The sequence below is a fragment of the Leptosomus discolor genome, chromosome 24 (assembly GCF_034619465.1).
Source record: "Leptosomus discolor isolate bLepDis1 chromosome 24, bLepDis1.hap2, whole genome shotgun sequence".
Lineage (NCBI taxonomy): Eukaryota > Metazoa > Chordata > Aves > Leptosomiformes > Leptosomidae > Leptosomus > Leptosomus discolor.
This window is the reverse complement of record NC_141414.1, coordinates 3814313-3834772: the sequence shown is the minus strand read 5'-3', so window position 1 is coordinate 3834772 and position 20460 is coordinate 3814313. Positions and strand designations below refer to the sequence as shown.

Here is a 20460-nt window from a genome sequence, read left to right as displayed (position 1 = left end):
CCAAAGTGACGTGAGCTCCCGGGGTTGCCAGTGTCTAATTATACCACCGCGCCGGTGCGGTTGGCTCCCCCACCCACGCACCGTGTCGGCCCAGAGAAACGAAAGAGAAGCGGTGCCACGGGCCAGCCCGGGCGGGAGGACGCAGCGGAGATGCACCTGCAGCCACGGCAAAGGACGGGCAAGAGCCGGCAGAGCTACGGCAGCCCCGTGTCCGGCCCTTCCCAGGAGAGAGGGGTGGATTTGGGGAGTGTCTTTTGGCTCTAGCCCTCAGCACCCTCTTGGATGAGGTGATCTGGGGTTGTGTGTCCTTCCAGAAGAAGCACGTCCAGGTCTCAGCCCTTTGCTGGGGACCTGATCTATAAATTTAAGTCACTCAGGGCCAGTTTCTCCAGGGCACCAGGTTGGTTTTTAGGTGCCTGCTCGTGGTCAGGTTGGTCGTTGCTCCTGCGCCCAAGCCCAAATTTTGGGGGGGGGTTTCTGCATCTTCCACCTGTGCCAGAGCCACATGCAGTGGGACAAGGTCACGGTGCAGACACAGAAGTCAAGGACTGAGGCAGTATAGAGAAGAAGATGGAGCCAAACTGGATCTTCCCCATGCCAGTGGGGCTGGATCCAGCAGCGGGGAGGCAGGCGGTGCCCAAACCACCCCTTGGGCTGAGACCACAAGGAGGGAGGATGGAAAACGGGGCTGAGACGGGACCTGCTGCAAACCCTCACTTTCCTGGAGAGGAGGCTTTGAGCTCGCTCCTGCTGCGGCGAGAGTTGTCACCAGGATCTGGCCGCCCTCTCCCATGGCCGTGTCCCACGGAGGGGGAAGGAGCCTGGAGCAGGGACTCACCTCACCGGGGCGGTTTCTATTACTCCTCAAATGAGGCTGAAACTTGACATTATATCATGAAACCCACAAAGTGAAGAAATCTGAGCAGGGAAGGGAAATCCCCCGGCCGGTCCCAAAGAGGCGCTGCCTCTGTCCTCTCCTTCCCCTGCAGCAAAGGCACAGAGGCCACCGCAGTCCCCAGCGTCCCAGTGCTGGGAGCAGCTCCACTTTGGGGCACGTTGGCAAATGGAAACTTTCGGAGCCTCACCTACTGCGAGGATGTAGTTATTTCGCTGTTTAGCTTGAAGCAGCTGGAAAGGTGCCCCCTGTTAGTGACACATTGACATCCCAGCGGTGTTCAAACCCCCAGCTCAGCCACGCAAAAGCCTGCCGTCTCCTCCTGTCCCTTCCTCACGGGGACTTTCAGGGTGGGTGGAGGGGACTATTCCAGCTGGCAGGGGATACATTGGCAGTCCTTTAGTTGGGGGCTGCCACATTCCTTGTGCACGGGGAATGTTTACCCTCAGGTTTGACAACTGCCCTCAGATCCTGCTATTTTCACCTGTGAAGAGATGCTGGACGGGGCACTTGTCATCCTGGCCAGCACCCACAGGCGAGGTTCCTGTCCCTGTCCCCTGCTCCGCACCCAGCTCCTGTGACAGCTATTTCCCTTCCTCCATCTCTCTCTTCTTTTCCACCTCACTCCTTCCCTCCTCTCTCTCCCCTTGGCCCCATCCCCATTCCCCAGAGCCTCCTGCCTGGCTCAGACCAAGGGGGGACTGGGGTCCTTTCAGCCTTTTCCCAGCAGGATCTCCCCCTGCTCCTCACCATTAACCTCCTCCCACCCATGAGCTGTCTCACCCAGCAGCAACCTTCGCCCCCGCATCCTGGCAGGGGAAGATGGTTCCCACCGGCCACCCCCGGGGCACCTCAGCAAGGGCACCCCTGGAGATTCCCCCCCCCCCCCTCCCCCCGAGGAGGTGCTAAGATGCCTTCTGTGTGCGGGGGTGCCTTTTCTTTCCATTCAGAGGAGATTCCCCGGGCCCCCCGCCTCGGCAAACACCTACCGAGGGTTTCCTGTTCGTAGGCGGATGCTATCCTGGGCCGCGGGGCGCAGCGGTGGGGGGGGACACACTCCACCTGGGGTGGGGGATGCCACGTTGCCCCCTCCAGCACACCGTGCCGAGGGCTCTCTCATGACCCTGGTTTGGTTTGGGTTGATTTTAAGTCAGCTTTTCCAAGCCCCCCAGGGCAGGATCGTGCCCCCCCCCGGCACACATGAGCATCCCCAGGCTCTGTTGTGCCACAGGACCATATCCCCCTGCCAGAGGGATAAAGAGCACCCTCGACCTGGGGTGCCCAGGGCGGGATTTCTTTGCAACTAAGTCATCTAAACATGAGAGTTCGGGGATCATTTTCCCCTGAGCCCCAGGAGATGCTGTGGGGCTGGGGTGAGCTGCAGCGTGGAAGGACCTCGCATTTCCCAGGGGCCCCACCAGCACCCAGTAGTCTGCGGATGATGGGCTGGAAAAGGTCTATTCTGGGTGCAATTAGAGAGAGAGGCGGCACGGCGGTGGTGGGAGGCAGGCGGAGCGTCTGTCATCGCTGATGCACCGGGGCAGCGTTTTGATGGAGCATTTTTGCATTTTTCATCGTTTGCACAAAGCAAAGGGGGTTTGCACACAGGAGAATTCCCCGCTGAATTTTCCAACGAGCCGCCCCGAAGCTTTGCAACACGCGGTTGAGAAGTTTCCATCCCGGGCTGGGAGGCGAGTGGAGGCGGGTGCCACGGTCGTGCTCCTCTGCAGGGCTGGGTCCGGCTGGCCCCGCCAGCGCCCGGCTCTCCAGCAGGTCCCAGGTGAGGGCTGGGCCGTGCCCCATTCCCCCCAGTGCCTCTCCCCAGCATCGCTGCCTCCCTGCCATCCCACTGCTGTGCCGGTGGGGATGTGGCCCTGCCCAGCAGGTGCCTGTGGAGGTGCTCGATGGGCACCCCACGCTGCTGAGGGCTGTGCTCCAGCAGAAAAGTTGCTGCCTTTTCCTTTGCCTCAGTTTCCCCACCTGCAAATGGGGCTGGGGGCTGTGCAAAACCCCTGAGCGGGGGTCTGGAGGAGCAGCCGGGCAGCTCAGGCTGGGGACACACGTGGCTCCTGCCCCAGCCGGCCACACGCAGCCATCACTCACACTCAGCCAGGAGCTGATCCTGATGGAGGGGGGGTGTCCTCCCCGTAGCACTGGTGACAGGGACCCCTGGGGTGCTGGCAGTGGGGTGTCAGGGCTACTGCCCAAAAGAGAAGGTGAGGGAAGAGAGGAAGAAAAGGGTCCCTGATGCCCCCACGTGAAGGCCGGGAGGATGGTCACGCTCTCAGCATCGCTTCTGTCCCCACAGCTGGAAGAAAAGGAGCACAAGAGGTCAGAGAAGGGGACCTGTCACTGCCACCGATGTCCCCCACGGCTGTGCTGAGCGCCGATCGCCGTGGGGCGCTCAGGCAGGCCGTGCTGAGAGGCAGCCCCAGCGGGCAGGGAGGAACTCGGATCTATCGTGTGACTCCAGGCCGTCCCGCGGGAGATATTGATTATCATAACTCAGCTGATGAGAGAATTAGATCGGCGGCACGTTGTGGGGGGCTGCTGGGGGCCGTCGCTTAATGAGAAATGGCACCCGAAGGGGGGGCAGTGACTGAAGCTAATGATGCTTTTGGGGACCTGCCAGTGGCACCTACTCGCCCTTTCGTGGAGGAAGCATCCGTGCTCGGGGACGAGCAGCACCCCTGTGGGGTGACCGCGAGCCGGAGGGTGCCCCACTCCGCTGTGGGTGCTGCAGGGGCAGCCAGCAAGGAGGGGGGACGATCGGACGAGGGGGGACAGCGTGGCCAAAGGGTCCATAACCACTGGCTGAGCTGCCTGGGGAGCGCAAGCCAAGCCCAAAGCCTGCCCTCACCAAGAGCCCATCCCCGTGGCAGCCTGGCTGCTGCACCATCAGGCAGGCCGGGAGGGAGCTGGGGACAAATTCGCTGTAATGTGAGAGATGGGCGGGTTTTTACAGAGAAAAAAAAAAAAAAAAAAGAGGTTTGAGGCCTTTTTTTCTCTCTCCCTGTTGTTGTTGTTGTCCATAAATAATAATTAAACCACCATTTCCAGCCGAGGCCACTTGTTTTAAATTTCCTGGCTAAAGTGATGTAACAGCTGTGCGTGATGCAACGCCATGTGGAATGCATCATTCAGGAAACCAAAAACAAAACTGCCTTTCTGTCCAAATACTCGGCATATCTCCTTTCCCCAGCCCTTGGCTCGGGGGGTCCAGCAACCCCCAGGTCTGGGCTTGGCATCCCCGATGCTCCTGGGACCCGGCTCTGGGTGCTGGGTGCCTGTGGGACAGCAAGGGGCAGCTGGGATGGGGCCACAGGGGGGAGGCAGGTCCCTGGTCCCTGCTGGCTGAAGTCCAGGTCTTTTTTAATTAAAACCGTTACAAACCAAGAACCGGCGCTTTGCTGAGGCCAAATAAACCTGCGCAAGGCTGGCACGTACCCTGCGAGGGAGCAGAAGGTCTGGTGGGTTTTTCCTGGGAGGTTCCCCCATTTCCTTCCCCTCTTCCCCTCAAGTTTTGCCTTGCCCTGGGGCCTCCCGTGACTGCTGAGGTAGCCAAAAGCTGCCGGTGGCTTCAGTGGGGCTCCTGCCACCTCCATGTCCCCCCCACCGTTGCTGGAGGGATGGGGGGGGCTCCCTGGCTCTACCTCCTCCATGGCTGGACTGTCTGGCAGGGTTTAACTCCTCCTTGGCTACCCACTGCTACAGGGAAAAATAAACTCTCTTGGTGCCCGTGACTGTCCCCCCGCAGCATCACAGCTGCCCCGTGCCCAGTGCTGACCCCGCTCTCGTGGGAGCCTGACCTGCCTTTGAAATGGGGCTGGCCAGAAAGGACAGGCAAGAAAGGGAAGAAAAAAAGGAGAAAGGGAAAGAGAAGGGGAAAAAAAATAAAAATAATAAAAAACCCCCAACAAACCCCGAGGTTGCAGTGGGAAATCAGAAGTCAGAGCTGAGGCATTTCGGCAGCCGGGGCTGGAATGTCTGACTCACACTGTGACTAAATGCAAATATGAACTCAAACTCGCTCCTTAAAGTCGCCAGGATCCAGCGCGAAGCCCAGAGCTCCCACTGGCCCTCTCGCCCCGGCACTCCCGGCGAGGTGGCCCAAGCCTGGCCGCATGCTGGCCCACGTCTCGGTGGCTCAAGGGACAGGCATCTGCAGGAGCATCCTCCACGGTGACAGTGACAAACGATGCCCCGCACCTCCCAGTGTGTTTTACCTCCCTGAAATGGGACTGAAGGGGGAGCCTGGGGGCAGGATGACACCCCCAGATCTTGACTTTGGGTGGGAGGTGCTCACCCGGTCCTGTCCCTTGCTGTCGCCCACACTGAGGGGACCTCCTTGGCCTGCCCTGATTTTTAAGGGCAGGGGGGCTTTGCACAGGGACTTTGTGCAGCCACCAGCCTCGCTGGGTGGTCCCAGCCCATCCATCTCCTCTGTGCTGGACATCGGGTCCCTCGCGGTGCGGGTGGCTGTCGCACAGTGTCCCTGGCTGTTAACAGACAGGGGGCAGGTCCCAGCAACCAGCGCTGTACCCAGGGAATCACATCACGCCCTGGAAGAACACCCCTGCTCAAAGGAAAATTCCAGGGAAATCGGGATTTTGCTCCAGTATCTCTTATTTTCTGGTTTTAAGCTTGTTTGTTGCCCAGCACTGCCTTGAATTTCCATTCGTTTTCAGTTTTTTAAGAGGGGGGTGGGAGGCCCCGAGGGACGTGGCAGTGGCCGGTGTCCGGCAGCCCCCCACCGGGGCCAGAGCCTCCCTCAGATATTCCCACAACACTGGACCAGGCCAGCACTCCCAAGCTCCCCTGGCCTCCACAGCAAGCCTTTCCCAAACCCTCCCGAACTGCTGGGAGGTGACATGGGGACAGTGACAGGCCAGGGTCGGGGCGCAGAGGCAGACCAACCTGCCCCAAAGCTGCCTTTGAGCCAGTCTCCATCTATCCCGCTTCAGGTTTCAGCCTTATTTTCGGCACCAGCAGCCCTTTCCCTGCTGAAGCAACGGGTCCTGCACCTCCTTGGCGAGAAGTTAAACGGTTTGGTTGTTTTTTTGGCTCCAGCTGGTTTTTGGCTCCAAGAATGAGGCCGGGACACAAGGCAGCCCCCTCCCCTGACTCAGGCAGGTTTCCACTGTGAGGTTTCCAATCCCGGGGCTTGTTCAGGGCTCCTCTGCCCGGGGATGTTGGCGTGGGCTGACACACCGCTGCCATATCCCCAACAGCACCTACAAAGGTCTCCAAGGGTTTCACACGAGCAGAGCGTGGCCCTGCTGTCATCGCACAGAAGGGAAACTGAGGCACGGAGACCAGGGCCACAGATAAAGTCCCGACCAAAGCAACTGCTCGTCTTCCTCTGGAGATGGTGCGTGGCTCTGCCGGCGGTCGGAGCTCGCGGCCTCCCTTTGCTGACTTCTGCCTTATTGCGTGTAACAACCTGCCCAGGCCTCGGTGGCGAGGAGGAGGCGGCCGCACCAGGAGCCGCCCGCCGGCGGCTGCGACGGCTCTGCTTTACACGGGGGGAGCGAGACTCAGGGCAGGGGGTTTGTCGTGGCCGGAGCTCGGAGCTCCCTGGAACCCCTGGACCTCAGGCAAGGGCTGTAAAGGGATGTTGTTTCTTCGCAAAACTTTTAACACAAGCAAGTCCCCGGGGTGGGAAGCAGAAAAGCCAGCTCTGTGCAGGCTGGCGAGGGTACCACCACTCCACCACCCGCTCCGGCTGCCGGCAGCGCTGTTGCTTAGTGATATTTTATTGGTTTTTGCTTCTCCCGCCGCGGTGCTGCAAACACGGCATTGCACTGGGGGGAGGCCGCTGATGAACCCGCGTTTGGCTCCAGTGGGATTTGTCCGATTCCTGCCAAACTATCAACTCACCCGCACTTTCCAGGGCTGTCGGTGCCCTGCCCCGTGTCACAGGCAGTGGGTACCAGGCTGCAGGGACCCAGGGCTGGAGGTGCTGGAGCTCGGGGCCACGAAGACGGGGAGGGACCCTGGGAAGGGGACAGCCCTGGAAGCAAAGCTGAGGGATGTCGGCTGCATTATACGCAGCAAGGGACTCATTTCCATGGGAGTCAGCGGGATGATGGCAATCCCAGCACGGGTAGAGCTCTTTGCTGAGGGTCTGCACTGGATGCCTGGAGAGCTGCTGGGCTGCTCTGGCACCGCCAGCAGTTCCCCATCAGCTTCCAGGGCTGCAAAGCCCTTCTCAAAGGTAGCAAATGCTCTTGCAAAAACAGCCGCTGTTCCTCCAAAGAGGGAGCATGGCAGGGATGGGCTCTTCCCCTTCCAGGCTCGACCAGGAGCTGAGCCCCGGGGGATAACCCACCCGTGGGGGAAGGTCTCTGTGCCCTCCTTCGGCCAGTGCCCGCTCTGGAGCCTCCACTACACAATGTTTTTTTTCCCCAGCTTCGCCAGCTCTGAGTCATTGTGAAATTCTGTTTTATTCAGCTTTTGGTGTCGTAGGACTATGATACAATCTCAGCTCCATTTACTTACTTATTACCTGAACGTTATTAGCACTAAGAGTTGTGAAGATGATGGAAGCTCCTTTCCCCATCGCAAAGGTTCAGCGGATAGAAACAGGGAGAACTCGAGGTGTTGCCCATGCAACGCTGCTGGATTTTGTTACGCAGGGGCAAGGGGCTGGGTTGGCCTGTATCTCACATCACGAGGGGCTCAGGGGACGTCGAGGTTGCTCCTGCAGGCTCCAGCGCATCTCCAGGTGGGGAGTCACCAGAGCCCCTCCAGTGTCCTGGGTGGAGGTGTCTGCGTGGCATCCCCATGGTACCCCTTCGTGTATCCCCCCCATCCCTTCTGCTTCCTCCTGCCCTAGGCCAAAATAGCCCGAAATAGGAAACTGAGGGGGCCACACTGTGAACTGGAAGGAGGAACTTCTCAGCTTCAAGAAAAAACCACGATGCCAGAGGAGGTTTAATCCTCCCCAGTTCCCCATGTCAAGCCTGGGGACACGCTTCTTGCCACGATGCTGCCACCTGGAAGGAGAAGCCTTCAAAGGCAAATTCTATTTTCAACATAGGCAAAGACACACAGTGACCAAACCAGCTTGGAGCAGGAAAACCTCCCCACCGCTTTCACCCTCCACTGTCCCGGCCACGGATGCCTGGGGAAAACCGGCGAGGCTCATGCTGGCTCCTGCCTGCCGCAGCTCTCCATCACGTGGCTTTGCACAGCCACTAGCGACAGGATAGCTAGGCTCTGAGGTTTAATTACAATTGTTGACAGGGAAATTATGGCCACACACGCAAAATTAGAATATAATTGTGTTAGGGAAATGTTTCATCTTCCCCTTGTCATCCCCAAAGAGCGGAAGGCAGAGGGGAAGCGGGGGAAGAGGGGCGATGCTGGAGCGACGTGCTGGCCCTGCACCTTGTGGCGGGGGGAGAGCAGCCGGGCTCAGGGTGCTGTGGGGCGACAGCAGCCCGAGGGGCCACCGGGCACAAGGAAAATGCAGGAGAAAAAGGGAAATGGCCCCTTTTATGGAGCAGCAACGTGCGAGGGAGCACTGCCCTTCCTTCCAGAGCGGGGGGAGCGTGCAGCATGGGCAGGGGGCTGTGTCTCTGCTGTCCCGTTAGCCTAGGGCTCAGCCCTGCGCTGGTTCCCAAAAACAGTTGCACTCAATGGCCAGCCCCACCCGTGCCCCACCCGCCTTTCCAGCCCAGACCCAGGCAGCGTTTCCCCCGTGCAGGCTCTTTGCCCAGGGCTGGCTGCCTGCGGGGCAGCAGCAGGGCCGAGGGTGATGCTCAGCCCGTCACGCCGCACGTGGGATCGGCGTGGGACAGGCAGCCGAATCCCACCTCCCAGGGGAGGACGCTCCTCTCAAGGGGTGCAGATGGCTGCGGGCGAGCGAGCGTGGTGGCTAGCGGTTCCCACCCCACGCACCACGAACCACCACCGTAACCCGCACCTCACTGCCAGCCCAGATACACCCCCAGCCTTGCCGAATCGGGGTAGGGGCCATTCTCATCCCTGGGAAGATCCATGCCCGATGACAGGAGATGACTTTGGTCACCGACCCCATTTAAATGCAGGCAATTCTTTCTGCTTTAAAAAAAAAATAAAAAATAAAAAGCCAAATGGCCCCAAGGTCCAGGTGATGGCTGGCCCAGGACCCCGGCTGCAGAAAGGAGTGAGGCAAAGTGAAAACGAAAGCAGCTTTGCTGACCGGTGGCTTTGAAGCCGACCAAGCAGGGCAGGAGCAGCTGGACTTTGCCAGGGAAAGCGCCCGCACCAGGGTGGGCAGCAGCTCAGCTCCTCCTCTGTTGGATGCTGGTGTGGACAATCCATGAGATGAGGCAACCCCCTGCCTGCACCCACATGCTTCATGCCTCTGCCTGAATCGACTGAACAAGGGGCGAAGCGCCAGCTCTCCACCACGCCATGACCCGAAGCAGGGAAGCGATGTGGGGCTGAGGACACCCGCCCCCCCCGAAACTTTCTCCCCAGGTTGTGTTTTAAAAAGCCACTGAACAAGCGAGCAGCCCTCATGGGGAAAGCTACACCCCGGGCACCGGGGAAAGGTTCCGCCGAGCAGCAGCCTCCTTGGACCCCGATGAACCGGGCGGACACACGGCACAAGGTCACACAAGGTGCCAGCGCTCGCCGGGCGGCACCTTTGATACAAAGCACCCGCCGACCGGCTTCGAAGTGCCGGCACCCAGCTGCAAAGTTCCACCGGGTGGCTAACGGGGCGGAAAGATGTAAAGATCTGGATATAAAAGATGGACTTTACAATCCCAACGCCCGCTGCGCTGCCGGGGAGCGGCTGAGGCTGCTGGGGGGCAGGAGGGCGGGCAGTGCGGGCAAGGCCTCGCCGGCCGCAGGGCTCACACTGCTCCCGGGTGACCCCATGGCCCGGCCCAGGGGCGATGGGGCTGCCCCGTGGTGGGGGACCCCGACGTCCCCAGCACCGCGGAGGGTTGCCCGGGGCACGCCGAGGGGGCGGCAGGGCCAGGCCGCGGCCTCCGTTGCAGCGCCAGTGCGGGTCCCGCCGGGCCCCTCCAACCCCAGGCGCGGGGCTGCCCTGGGCGAAGCTGCCCCACGGCGAAACATCGACGGAGCGTCCAGCTGTGAGGCGGTTGCTGCAGGACCGGGGCTCCCGGGGCTCCCGGGGCTCCCGGAGCGCCGCCGGCCCCGCGGCGGGACCCCCACCCCGGGGTGAGCCCACGGCTCTGCCCGCCCGACTCCGGCGGGAGCCCCGTCGGCGAAGCCGGGGAAGCTGCGGGCGGCGACGTGAACCAGCGGCCGTCCCCGACCTACGCCGCGTCCCGCCCCTCGTGCTCAATGGGCGGTAACCTTAATAGAGCGCGTCCTAGTTGGCGACGCCGCCTGCCACTCAGAGAGGAGGAGCCCTCCTGTTGGACGGCGCTGCGCTGCCTTATCAGTCCATCTCCCGGAGCTCCCTCGTCGTCACGGCCCTCCCGCCCCGCCTCTCAGAGCCGCAACCATCAGTCCCCCTCCGCCAGAAAACATAGTTCCCCATACGAGGGGCGGGGGGGGGGGGCGCGGGGTGGAGCCAAACACACCCCCTCCCCCCCGCGCCCCGCGCTGCCGTTGGGGCCCGTCCCGCCGCTACACGGCAGCGGGGGGCGGGTGGTGGAGCAGCGCTGCCCCATCACCTGCTGGCGGAGGGATACGGCGGAGGAAGAGGGGGGGAGGCGCCCCGCCGCGTAGGGGCGGGGCGTGAGGACGGGAGGTGTGTGCGGGGGGTGTGTACTTGGGGGGGGAGGGGGCCGCCGTGTCTTGCGCTGCCGCCGCCGCCGCCGCCGCGGGGGGACCATGCAGAGGCAGCGGGGCCGGCGGGCGCAGCAGCGGGAGGCGGAGCGGCCGCGGCAGGAGCGGCGTTAGGACCCGGGGCGTGGAGTGGCGGGGCGGGGAGGTGGGGGGTGGGGGGAGAGAGAGGCGGGTGCGCGGGGCGGGCCGGGGCGCACGCGCCGCCCGGTGCGGGGCGATCGCGCCGCTTCGCTACATTGTATCCGCCGGCGGCGCGAGAACAATAGGCGCCGCCGCCGCCGCCCGCCGGCCCTGGGCGCCGCGGCCGCCGCCCGCCCGCCCGCCCGCCCGCCGCCCCCGGCCCTCCGCGCCCGCGGGACCTTCATGCGCTTCCCCTCCCCCGCGCACGCACGGGGGGCTGCGCGCCTGCCCCGGAACAGGTAAAAAAAAAAAATAATAAAAATTATAATAAAACCAATAAAATAATAAAATACGGACGCGCTCACCCGGTGCTGGAGGTCCCGGTGCTGCTGCTGCTGCGGGACTTCGGGCGCCGGCCCCCTCCCTCCGCCGGGGGCTGCTCCGGGACGGGACGGGGCTCGGCTCTATTGTCCCCCCGCGCCGCCGGCTCTCGGTAAAGTTTGCCGGGGCCCGGGGAAAGGGGAGGGGGGTGGCGGACGGGGCGTGCTGAGGGGTCTCCAGGCGTGTCGTGAAGGGGGGGTTCCCCGTTCCCCGCCGCGGGGGCCAGTCCGCGGTCCTGCTGCGAACTTCAGCCGGGCACACCGCCTTCCCCCCCCCCCCCCCGCCTTCACCACCCCCGGGCCGGGGCTCAGCCGCCCCCCGGGGGTTCCCTGTCCCCCTTCCCGCCTCGGGGGACGCGGCTCCGGGAGGGGCTGCAAAAGTTGGGGGACCAGACGGTGTGTGTGTGGGGGGGGGTGCTGCTTCAGTCTCTCCCCGCGGTGTGGGGGGCAGCCCGCTCCCACCCCCGCCGAAGGGGGGGGGGGGGCCGCTTCGGCCTCCTCCCTGCGCTCTGTGCGGGGGCGGCCCGCTGTGACCCCCCCCCCCCCCCCCTACGGCACGGGGGACCCGGGTGGGGGGCAGTGACCCACTTCACCCTCCTCCCTGCCTTGGGGGGGTGCGTGTGGGGCGGAGGGCTGCCCGCTTACCCCCCTCCCGGCGGGACCCCAGGCCTGGCGAGGGGCGAGCGAGGCCCGGTCCGGCCCGGCTGGGCCCACTTCGGCCTGGTCCGGCCTAGCTGGGCCCGGTCCGGCCTGGTTGGGCCCACGCGTGTCCCGGAGCAAACGGGCTGCACAGGCCGCGCCTGGAGTTGAGGGAGCCGGAGCTCGGGGCACCGGAGCCTTTGTCCGAGGCGAGAAGGTGCCGCCACGGCCGGGCCCCGCCGGAGGAAACCCGAGCGGGCCAGCGGGAGAGACGGACATCTGCTGCGCGTTAGCCCGGCACCGGCGGGGCCCCCGCGGCCCCCTGGTCCTGCCGGGTCAAGTTCTGCCAGGCCTTTGTGCCGCCGGGGCGGATAAAGCCCTTCCCGGGCCAGGCGGTGGCTCCCCGGGGCCTGCTTTGGAGTTAAAAATAAGGGGGAGGGGGGGCGTGTGGTATAAAAATAAAAGCTGGATTCGGGGCAACGAACGCGTATTGTTCAAGTTGTCCGTGATCTTGGCGAGGTGCCGCGGGTCGCTTCGGGGGATGTGGGGTTTGGGGGGGAAGGGGGCTGCTGAAGTTGATGCAGCTGCTCCCCCCCCCCCCCCCCCCGCCGCTTTCCCCGGTAGCGACTGGGGGTGCGGGGGGTTTCTCCGGGGTCTAACGGGGAGGAGGTCGTGTTCCCCGACCCCACCGGGGCGGTCAAGGCAGGTTGTTAAAGTTGCTTTAAAAATACTGACCAGATGTATTGATGACACTTAAAGAAAAGGCTTTTTAAAGAAAAGGAAAGAAAAGAAAAAAAAAAATCCCCTGGCTGTTTTTTATAGTGGCAAAGGGTTTTTACATGCTGGGCTGATTTCTGCGTTTTGTTTTTTTTTTTTTTTTTAAAAAACTTCATTGAAATGTGGTGGCTGAGCCGGCAGAGCCTACAAACACTTTGGATTGCGTGGAGTTTTCGTTTTTTTTTTATCTTATGATTAATGAGTTAAATTTATTGGCCAGCTGCCCTTTGTAACCATGAATGAGTTCCTAAAAAAAAAAAAAAAAAGGCAAAAAAAAAAAAGGGATCTTTTATCTCATCCCAGACCTCTCTTCCTCCCTCCCAAAGAAATATTTTTCTATCATAGTGAGCTGGCCAAAAAGATCAATCTCCCTTTAAAAAAAATAATCTGTAAAATTAGGAAGAATAATATTTACCTATCTTGCAAGGTTGCCTGGAGGGCTTTATTTTTGCAAAACCCTCCGAAAACAAATTTTTTTTTTTTTTTCTTTCCAATCCCTTTTGGGAGCGGAGAGGTTCAGTTCTCACTGGCTATGGCCTGGCTGGGCATCCCCAAATTCAGCCCCTGAAAAAGCAGCTGCAGGTGCTCAGCAACCCGAAGGAAAGAGGCGTAAGATCAGACTTTTTTTTTTTCTTCTTTTTTTTTTTTTTTTTTTAAACAAAACTAGGCAAGGACAAGAGAGCCTCCTGCGGGGAACGAGTGTGGGGGAAGGAGAGGGGGCGAGCCGAGCCAGACAAGCGCCTGAGTGATAACTTGCCTGAACCCTTTGATAAATGAGTTGACTCTTTTTTTTCTGGTTTTTTCTTTCTTTTTTTTTTTTTTTTCTCTTCATTCGCCACACGCCAGGAACAGAATTGGCCTGAACTAGTGGAATTGGCAGCAAAAAACTAACATACAAGTGTGTCTGGTCAATAGAGCGCTTGTTCCTGCCTCTGGGTGCTATGTGAGGACTCCGACTGTGCTCTCAGCAGAGGAGTTGGCTGCTGGAGACGCGCAAAGGATTTTTCTTTTCTCCCCCTTTCTCTCTCGCCCTGTCTTTTTAAAATATTCATCAATGGGGTGGGTAGTTTGCTCTAGTCATTAAAATATCTCTTTCCCCTCCCCCTCGCTTTCTCTAGGGCTGCCACTGTTGAGTCTGTGGGAGTATGAATCAGCAGCAGCAGAGAATGGCTGCAGTTGGGACAGACAAAGAGCTCAGTGACCTGCTGGACTTCAGTATGGTAAGACAGCGCGGCCGGGGGGCTTTAAAGGCCCCGGGGTTTTGCTTGTGCGCAGTGTTTTGGAGCTGCAGAAGGGAGGAAATGTGAGCCTGTAAATTGGACATGATGGGTTTCAGATGTGCTGTGTTTGTGTGCCTGCACATGTGCTGCAACTTGTTTATTTTCAAGTTAAAGCAAAGCCTCTGCCCCTCCTCCCCCCCCCCCCCCCCGCCTCCCCGCTTCCCCTCAAACGTACATTGTTTCCTCGCAGGGAGCACCGAGGGGGGGGTGTGGGAAATTCTGGGGAAACGTAAAGGAGTTGTGTGTTCTCTGTTTAAGCGCTCACCGTGAAATGGGTTGGGTGACTGTTTCCAAAGTCAGGCAAAGATGTAACTTCAGTAGCTGATTAATCAGGCTTTTTTCCTCTCCCCAGATCCAGACTATTAAACTTTTGCTCCCACAGGTTATTCTGTCACAGTTTGAAATGTGTCCAAGCTCTCCAGCGCATTATTTTTGCAGGAGTTGGACACTTGTGTTCCCCACGCTCTGCTCTTCTGTATCCTGGAAACCTTTAGCTGCATTTAGGAGCTGTTTATTTTCAAAGCAACAGGACCTAAGAGTTCCCCCAGAAGGGTGTGCACAGCTCGGAGGGAGGAGAAGCCCTTTTTAGTCATAGCAGAGCGAGGGTTAGTCCCCAGCGTGTCCGTCTGTCCTGCCGTCCAGGGTCGGCTGTGCGCCACGCCGCGTACGCTGTGCGCCTGCCGCACCCGCGCTGGCTGTCGTCGGCAGGTGACTTGTGGAGGAGAGCGCTCGTGTTCAAAAGAAACCAACTTTCTGCTGGGCTCCTCTGTCGTGTGCTGCGCCCTCACGGCACTCGGAGCGTGCGTCTTGCTTTTGAGATAAGCAAATGTGCTGTGAAGATAAAAAAACAGCTCCACGAGGAGGAATAACCCTGAGTGTTGCCGCTGTGGCTCCGGGCTGTCCTGGGCCACCCAGCCCGTGGCCCTGCTGGGCTGATTTTCTTGCCTTTTGGAGAAGAAGGGATCAAAAGGAGGGGAAAGCGGTGGCCGAACGAGGGGCACCCGCTGCCCCGGTACCTGTTGGGCCTGTGGGAAGTGCTGAGGCTCGGGCGCTTTTCTGCACCTGAGCGCTGAGGTTGAGCGATGGGAAATAAACCTTTTCTACAGCTGGGGCTTGTACCTGTCCTGGCTCCGCACTGGAGAGGGGGGGTCGGTGATGGGGTCTCAGTTCCCCCGAGGAGCAATCCTCCAGCAGGAGGGGAGGCCCAGTTCTCCCAGTTTGAGGCTTGTGTTGGGAGGCTGGTTCCGTTAAATTCCCAGCAATGTATTTTTGCAGTAGGGTGTTGGTAGGGGCGCTGCAGCCGCGGTACGCGTTTAAAAACAGGAGTACCTTCAGGGCTCGCTGGGGAGGGGTGCGTGGTTATTTGTCCCTCTCCCATCGCAGAGGCCCTGCGGGTTGGCAGGAGCCCTGGAGCTTTCCATCTCCTGCGCTGGAGGGTGCCAGGGTTTGAACAGCACTTTGGGTCAGTAACCCGTCATCGGCTCCCTGGCCGAGGCTGCAGTGGCTCCTGCTTTGCTTTTTCTCCCCCTTAGAAAAAAAATCAAATCCCATTCATCGTTTAGAGCTTTAAAAAAAACCCCACCAAGACCTTCTTTTCAAATTTAACGAATCATCCTCATTTGCATGCTCAGAGCTGTATTCCCTGGAGGGGCCCTGACCTGTTCCCTCTGTACACGGATGTTTCTGTCCTTGGAGATTAATCTACACCTAATGGTTGAATTTGGGTTTGGTTCCGATGCTCTTACGCTCGTGTAAACCTGGGAACGACCAGAACTTGTTCTGTGTTTGTGTAAGGCTCATGCGTTCAGCAGCGGCACCGGGGGCGGCTGCTTGCAGGATCAGGGCCTGCAAATGTCGTTTGCCAGCAAATGATTCGAAGACGTTCCCTCCAGGATAAGTTGGCCGATGGGTTCCGACGCAGTCTGGATTTGAGCCAGATCTGTTTCACAAACCCTCATCTCCGCACACCCTTCTCCTGAGTTTGCATAAAGGGAATATTAACATCTCTCCTGACGGATGAGTAGCTAAAATGGAAAACTTCTGAGCTACTAGACGATCTTCACCCTGGTGTCACAAGCTTGTTGTGTGCAGTGTGGGTCTGTCGAAGAGGCTGCTCCCCAGGTTGCTCTCCCTGCGTTGTTGGGATGCAGGCTTTTTGACCAAAAAGCTCGCTCTTTCAAGAATATTTATATTTTTCTTTGAATGAGTGGGAGCGGAGCATTGGTCCACTAATCCTCTGCAGGAAAGTAGATGAGAGGGAAGACTAGACAGAGAGATTCAGAGCAGCTGGAAGCATTTGTTTCAGATCAGTATTTTGATTCCTGTTTTCTGGGGAAAATATGTTCAACCCCAGTAGTCTGGGGTCCTGCTCTACGCCTTGCTGTGCAGTGAGTGAGCTTTAAGGTCGGGCCCTAACGGGGTTGTGTAGTCAGGTGGGAGTTCATGGGGTTGGTGTGTGTCGGGGATCCATGAGGTGCTACAAATTGGGCTTACAGTCCTGAAAAGCAACACTGTGCCTTCTTTAATAAATAAATACTCTGGGCAGCTACTGAGCTGCAAAGCGCTCGCCCAAAGCTTTGTGCCAATGTAATTTGCCAATAAGGGTGAAAATCAAAGGAATTTGTAACGTGCATCTAAGGGAGCCGGGGCCAAACACCCAGCTCGTTGTCTGAGTGCTGCTTTGGGGTGAGCACGGCAGCGAGCTTACCTCTACCTCTGAACAAATTGCCTTTTATAATTGCCCCAAAGTACAGGTAATTTGTAAGCTTTCTTTCAGCACCGCTCCCTGGCAGTAGTCCAGCACGGGCTTGCAAATCTGGAGGAGAGCTTTCGAGAAAGCATCCTGCCTGTAGATTCGAGTTGCCGGCCTAACCTCTTTATTAGGCTTGGGTTTTGGCGTGTTTTGGTGTCCAGCCCGTGGTTGCCAGGCTTTGCGGCGTGGCCTGACGGGCACCGGCTGTGTACGGCAGGAGCTGCCCCCGGTCTGCACCGGCGGGAGACGCTCAGCCGCGAGGACTCACCGATGTTTCCCCGGGCAGCCTCTCGGCTGTGCCGTGCTGCCGGCGTTGGGGCGTTGTGGGAGGGTGCGGGCAGGCGTTCCGGTCAAGCTGGGGTGCTTGGAGGGCAGGGGCACCCCATGGCACGGGGAGAGCTGGGATGGAGCAGCCCGGGCAGGCACGTGGATGGGGTTGGGGGCCTGTCCGTGCCGCAGAGCGCGCCTGCCAAGCTAGATAGAGGCAGGCGGCTGCGTGCCAGCCTAGGTCTCTGGCAGAAGTGAAATGCTGTTAACAGCCATGATTATTAGCAGAGTATTAACCATATGCTGCAGGGATGCTGGTTGTCAGGGTGGGTTTCGAGCTTGATGAGACGTTGCAGGGTGGGCAGGGGCTTGAGCAGTCGCCTAGGACCTGCTGTCTGATTTCTCCACAAGTGACTGCTCTCGTTGTGTGCCAGCCCTTGTGGCTCCAGCCATCGAACCGGGGGTGAAAGCCAAACTGTTGTCAGCAAGCAGGGCTCAAGCAAGCTCCTTCTGCCCTCGCCACTGCCCCTTCTGACATACTGGAGGATGCCGGAGCCGTGCTCTGCGCCCTGCTCTGGCCCAGGCGCAGCGCCTGTGTTTCCATGATAAAACTCTTGCTTTTGTTTAGAGTGAAGCAGTTGTAAAGTTTGACTTTACGCCACGGTGGACGTTTGGGGCTGTAGTCAGGAAGGTCTGTCTTAAATGAACACGTATAAAATATCCTGCTGGCAGTGTTTTTTGAGTCAAAGTCCCTCTTCTCCCTGAATTAACAGCTGGATGCTTTCCATGCTGCAAAATAGGTTTCAGGTTTTGAGTTCAGGCTTGAGGTTGTTCAGCCTGGAGCTCATAAGGTGGAAGAGCGGAGGAAGTGAAAACAGCTATTTAATTTGAAAACGCTGATGCACTGCTAGAAGTACACAATAAATGAAATGCTGCTTGATGTTGTTACTTGTGTCTGGCAAATTCCCTTTCGTGGTTATGAGTTTGCCGTTAAAAGTGTGGGGTCTCTTAGCTCTAACCTCCCCAGTGGTGGGTGCGGGCGTTTGGATCTTCCCGTGCACTGGATTTGCATCTTTTAACCTGGGAGAAATGGAGGGAGACTAAATTCTTTGGGAGAGGTGGAAATTGAGCTACGAGGGTACGCCGAAGTTGCTGTCAGCTGTCAGGGAGGCTGGAAATAGGGCTTGAGAAACCAAAGACAGCAACTTAAGATGGGGGATTTTACATAACCGTTTAAATCTACATTATTCAAATCCAACAAAGGCCAAGTAATGACCCAATTACAGTTCCTCAGACGCTGGTGCCTGGGTCCCTTTTTGGTGCCTGGGTCCCTCCCGTACATGCCAGCTCTGGTTCACCTCCTCCCCCCACGCCCCCCCCCATTTATTTTTAAAGCAGCATTTAAAAGCAGAAAGGAAATTTGCAGTGGGTGGGTGAACTTTGCCTGTGAGCGACGCGAGCCCATGAAGGCAGCCGGCACTTCACATATGACTTGCGCGGGGCTCCTCGAGGCAGCGTACCCGGTTGGCTTCAGCCCACACCACAGTGGAAAAACGAGCTGGCAGCAAGAAAAAAAGAAAACACAACCCAAAACACTTCCTGGAGTTGGCAAGTGATAAGTGTGTTTGGAGCCTTTATTGAGGCGAGGGGTAACCTGGGGTTCCCCCTTCTCCGACATCCCCCTTCTCCAGCATCTCCGCTTACCTTGGTGTGGAAAGGGGTCTGGATGCCTGAATCCCTTGGCGAGGGGAGAGCAGGAAGGTGTTGCATCAGTCTTGAAATAGCTCTCGAAACAGGCGGAGGCGGACGAAGGGGAGAGGTGGGGAGGGCATCCCCCGGGTGCGGGGGCGTGCTGGGGATTGCCGAGCGCGGCGGCGGGGGGGACACCACCGCTTTTGCAGAAGTAGAAAGCGCTCGTTGCACAATGGAACAAGGCTGTTCATTTTCTCCGCTCGCGTTTGCTACTCAAACCTTGGGTTTTTCAACGTCAGCAAGTATGAAGCAGAAACACTCATGAAAAAGAGCCAGCGGTGCTTTTTTTTGGGGGGTTGTTTTTGTTGGTTTTTTTGCTGCTCGGTACCATTATGTTTATGCATCCCATCCCCCCGACTCGCACATGCAGAACTGGCTCTGGCCACTTGGCAAGGGGGTTTCTAACCACTTCACTTTATCTTCTTCCCTACCTTAAGGGGAGGGAGCACAGGCTGGGTGGGATCAGCCACGTAAATTCCATTTTTAGCCATTTTGGAGCTCTATGCAGAAAACAGCGGTGCCCTGCAAGGGGGGGTGGGCAGGAAAACGCTGTAGCCTGGCAGAGGAAGGTAGGCTGCGAGTCTTCGGTGTCGTCAGGGTTTGTTTTTGTTTTCTAGCCCAACTTCCTGAGGAAACAAGGCTCATTCGGTGACGGGGCTGCCGACCCACTCCAAGTGACTCTGGAGCCCACCCCAGGTGGGCAGCGGCCTCCTGGGGGGTCGCAGCAGGAGCCCCCCCTGGCCATGCCCGGCCAGCGGCTCTCCCTGCACGGCTGCAGGCAGGAGAGTGTAGGGAGCGCGGGGCGAGGGCCGGGGGCGAAGCGGCAGGAGGGCAGGTGTCTGCCGGCTGGCTGCTGGCGGGAGCGGTTGTCCACACGCGGGCTGCGTGCTTCAGCACTGTTTACACCTTTATTTAAATACCTATAGCTAACATACACATGACGTGCGTGTCTGCCTACGTACACATGATCCCAAATTTGTGTTCTTTTTTTGAATGGCAGTTGGTTTCTTAACTGCTCTCTTTGCATCTTTACCACATTTAACTGTTGGGTTGGTTTTTTGTTGTGTTGTTTTGTTTTGTTTTTTTTTTTTCTCCCCAGCGTTTGTGAAAACAAAGCTGGGCAGACGGTTTTGTACAAAGGAATGTTTTTGACCACAGCCAGACATCAGCTATGTCAGGGCATGAAATGCTGCATTTCTGTAGGCTCTTGTGCCATTACATTGTTTAATCTTCAAAGCATTAAACTTTTGAGTTACTCAGACGTTGCAAAGCTAAAAATAATAAAAATTCAAATGACTTGGTGGTGAAAGTATCTTGAGTTGAGTAGTAAAAGGATATTAAAATGTTAATTCACTGAGCGTTTTCCCACCAGTTGTTTTATTGGCTGGAGCTCCATTTGTGTGGAGAAGAATTAGTTTTCTGCTGCACGCAGGTGCATATAAATTTTTAAATAACAGCTTCTGAAACCCTCCCAACTTATATTAAAAATATTTATACAGGTTAGCTGATGAAGTATACAGTATTTTTGAGGAAGCTCCCAGGCAGGAGAACATTAGTTGTGATCCTGAAGCTGCAGCAGTGTAGCCAGAAGGACCGATACTGTAAAATACATTAATCTTTCTAATTGTGAGTGAAATATTTGCCCTTGGCGTCGCTTCTCCCACGGGACCCCAGGGCTGTGTTAGGTCACGGTGCTGCCAGAGCCCCCGGAGCAGCAGGGGTGGCAGCTGCTCCATGAGACTGGAGGGTTCTTCCCCCTGAGAGCTGATGTTGAGGCTTCCAGCGCCGAGGTTGGGCATCGCTCGAGCATGTGGCTTAGTCACCTCTGCCCGTGCCAGCTGG

General features: G+C 58.4%; 1 protein-coding gene across 18 annotated transcripts in view; it reads left to right on the top strand.

The window, feature by feature from the left end:
- The first annotated feature begins 11023 nt into the window (after positions 1-11023).
- The window catches only part of TCF3 (transcription factor 3), a 74416-nt gene continuing 64979 nt past the window's right edge, over positions 11024-20460 (top strand). For 17 of the 18 annotated variants that reach the window (XM_086477593.1, XM_086477581.1, XM_086477592.1 and 14 more), the window contains exon 1: positions 13385-13787. In XM_086477593.1, coding sequence (XP_086333719.1) covers positions 13713-13787 — 75 coding nt within the window. In that variant the 5' untranslated portion in view covers positions 13385-13712. Of the gene's footprint in view, positions 11071-13384; positions 13788-20460 lie in introns of those variants that run through there. The other variant, XM_086477578.1, reaches the window with a different exon arrangement.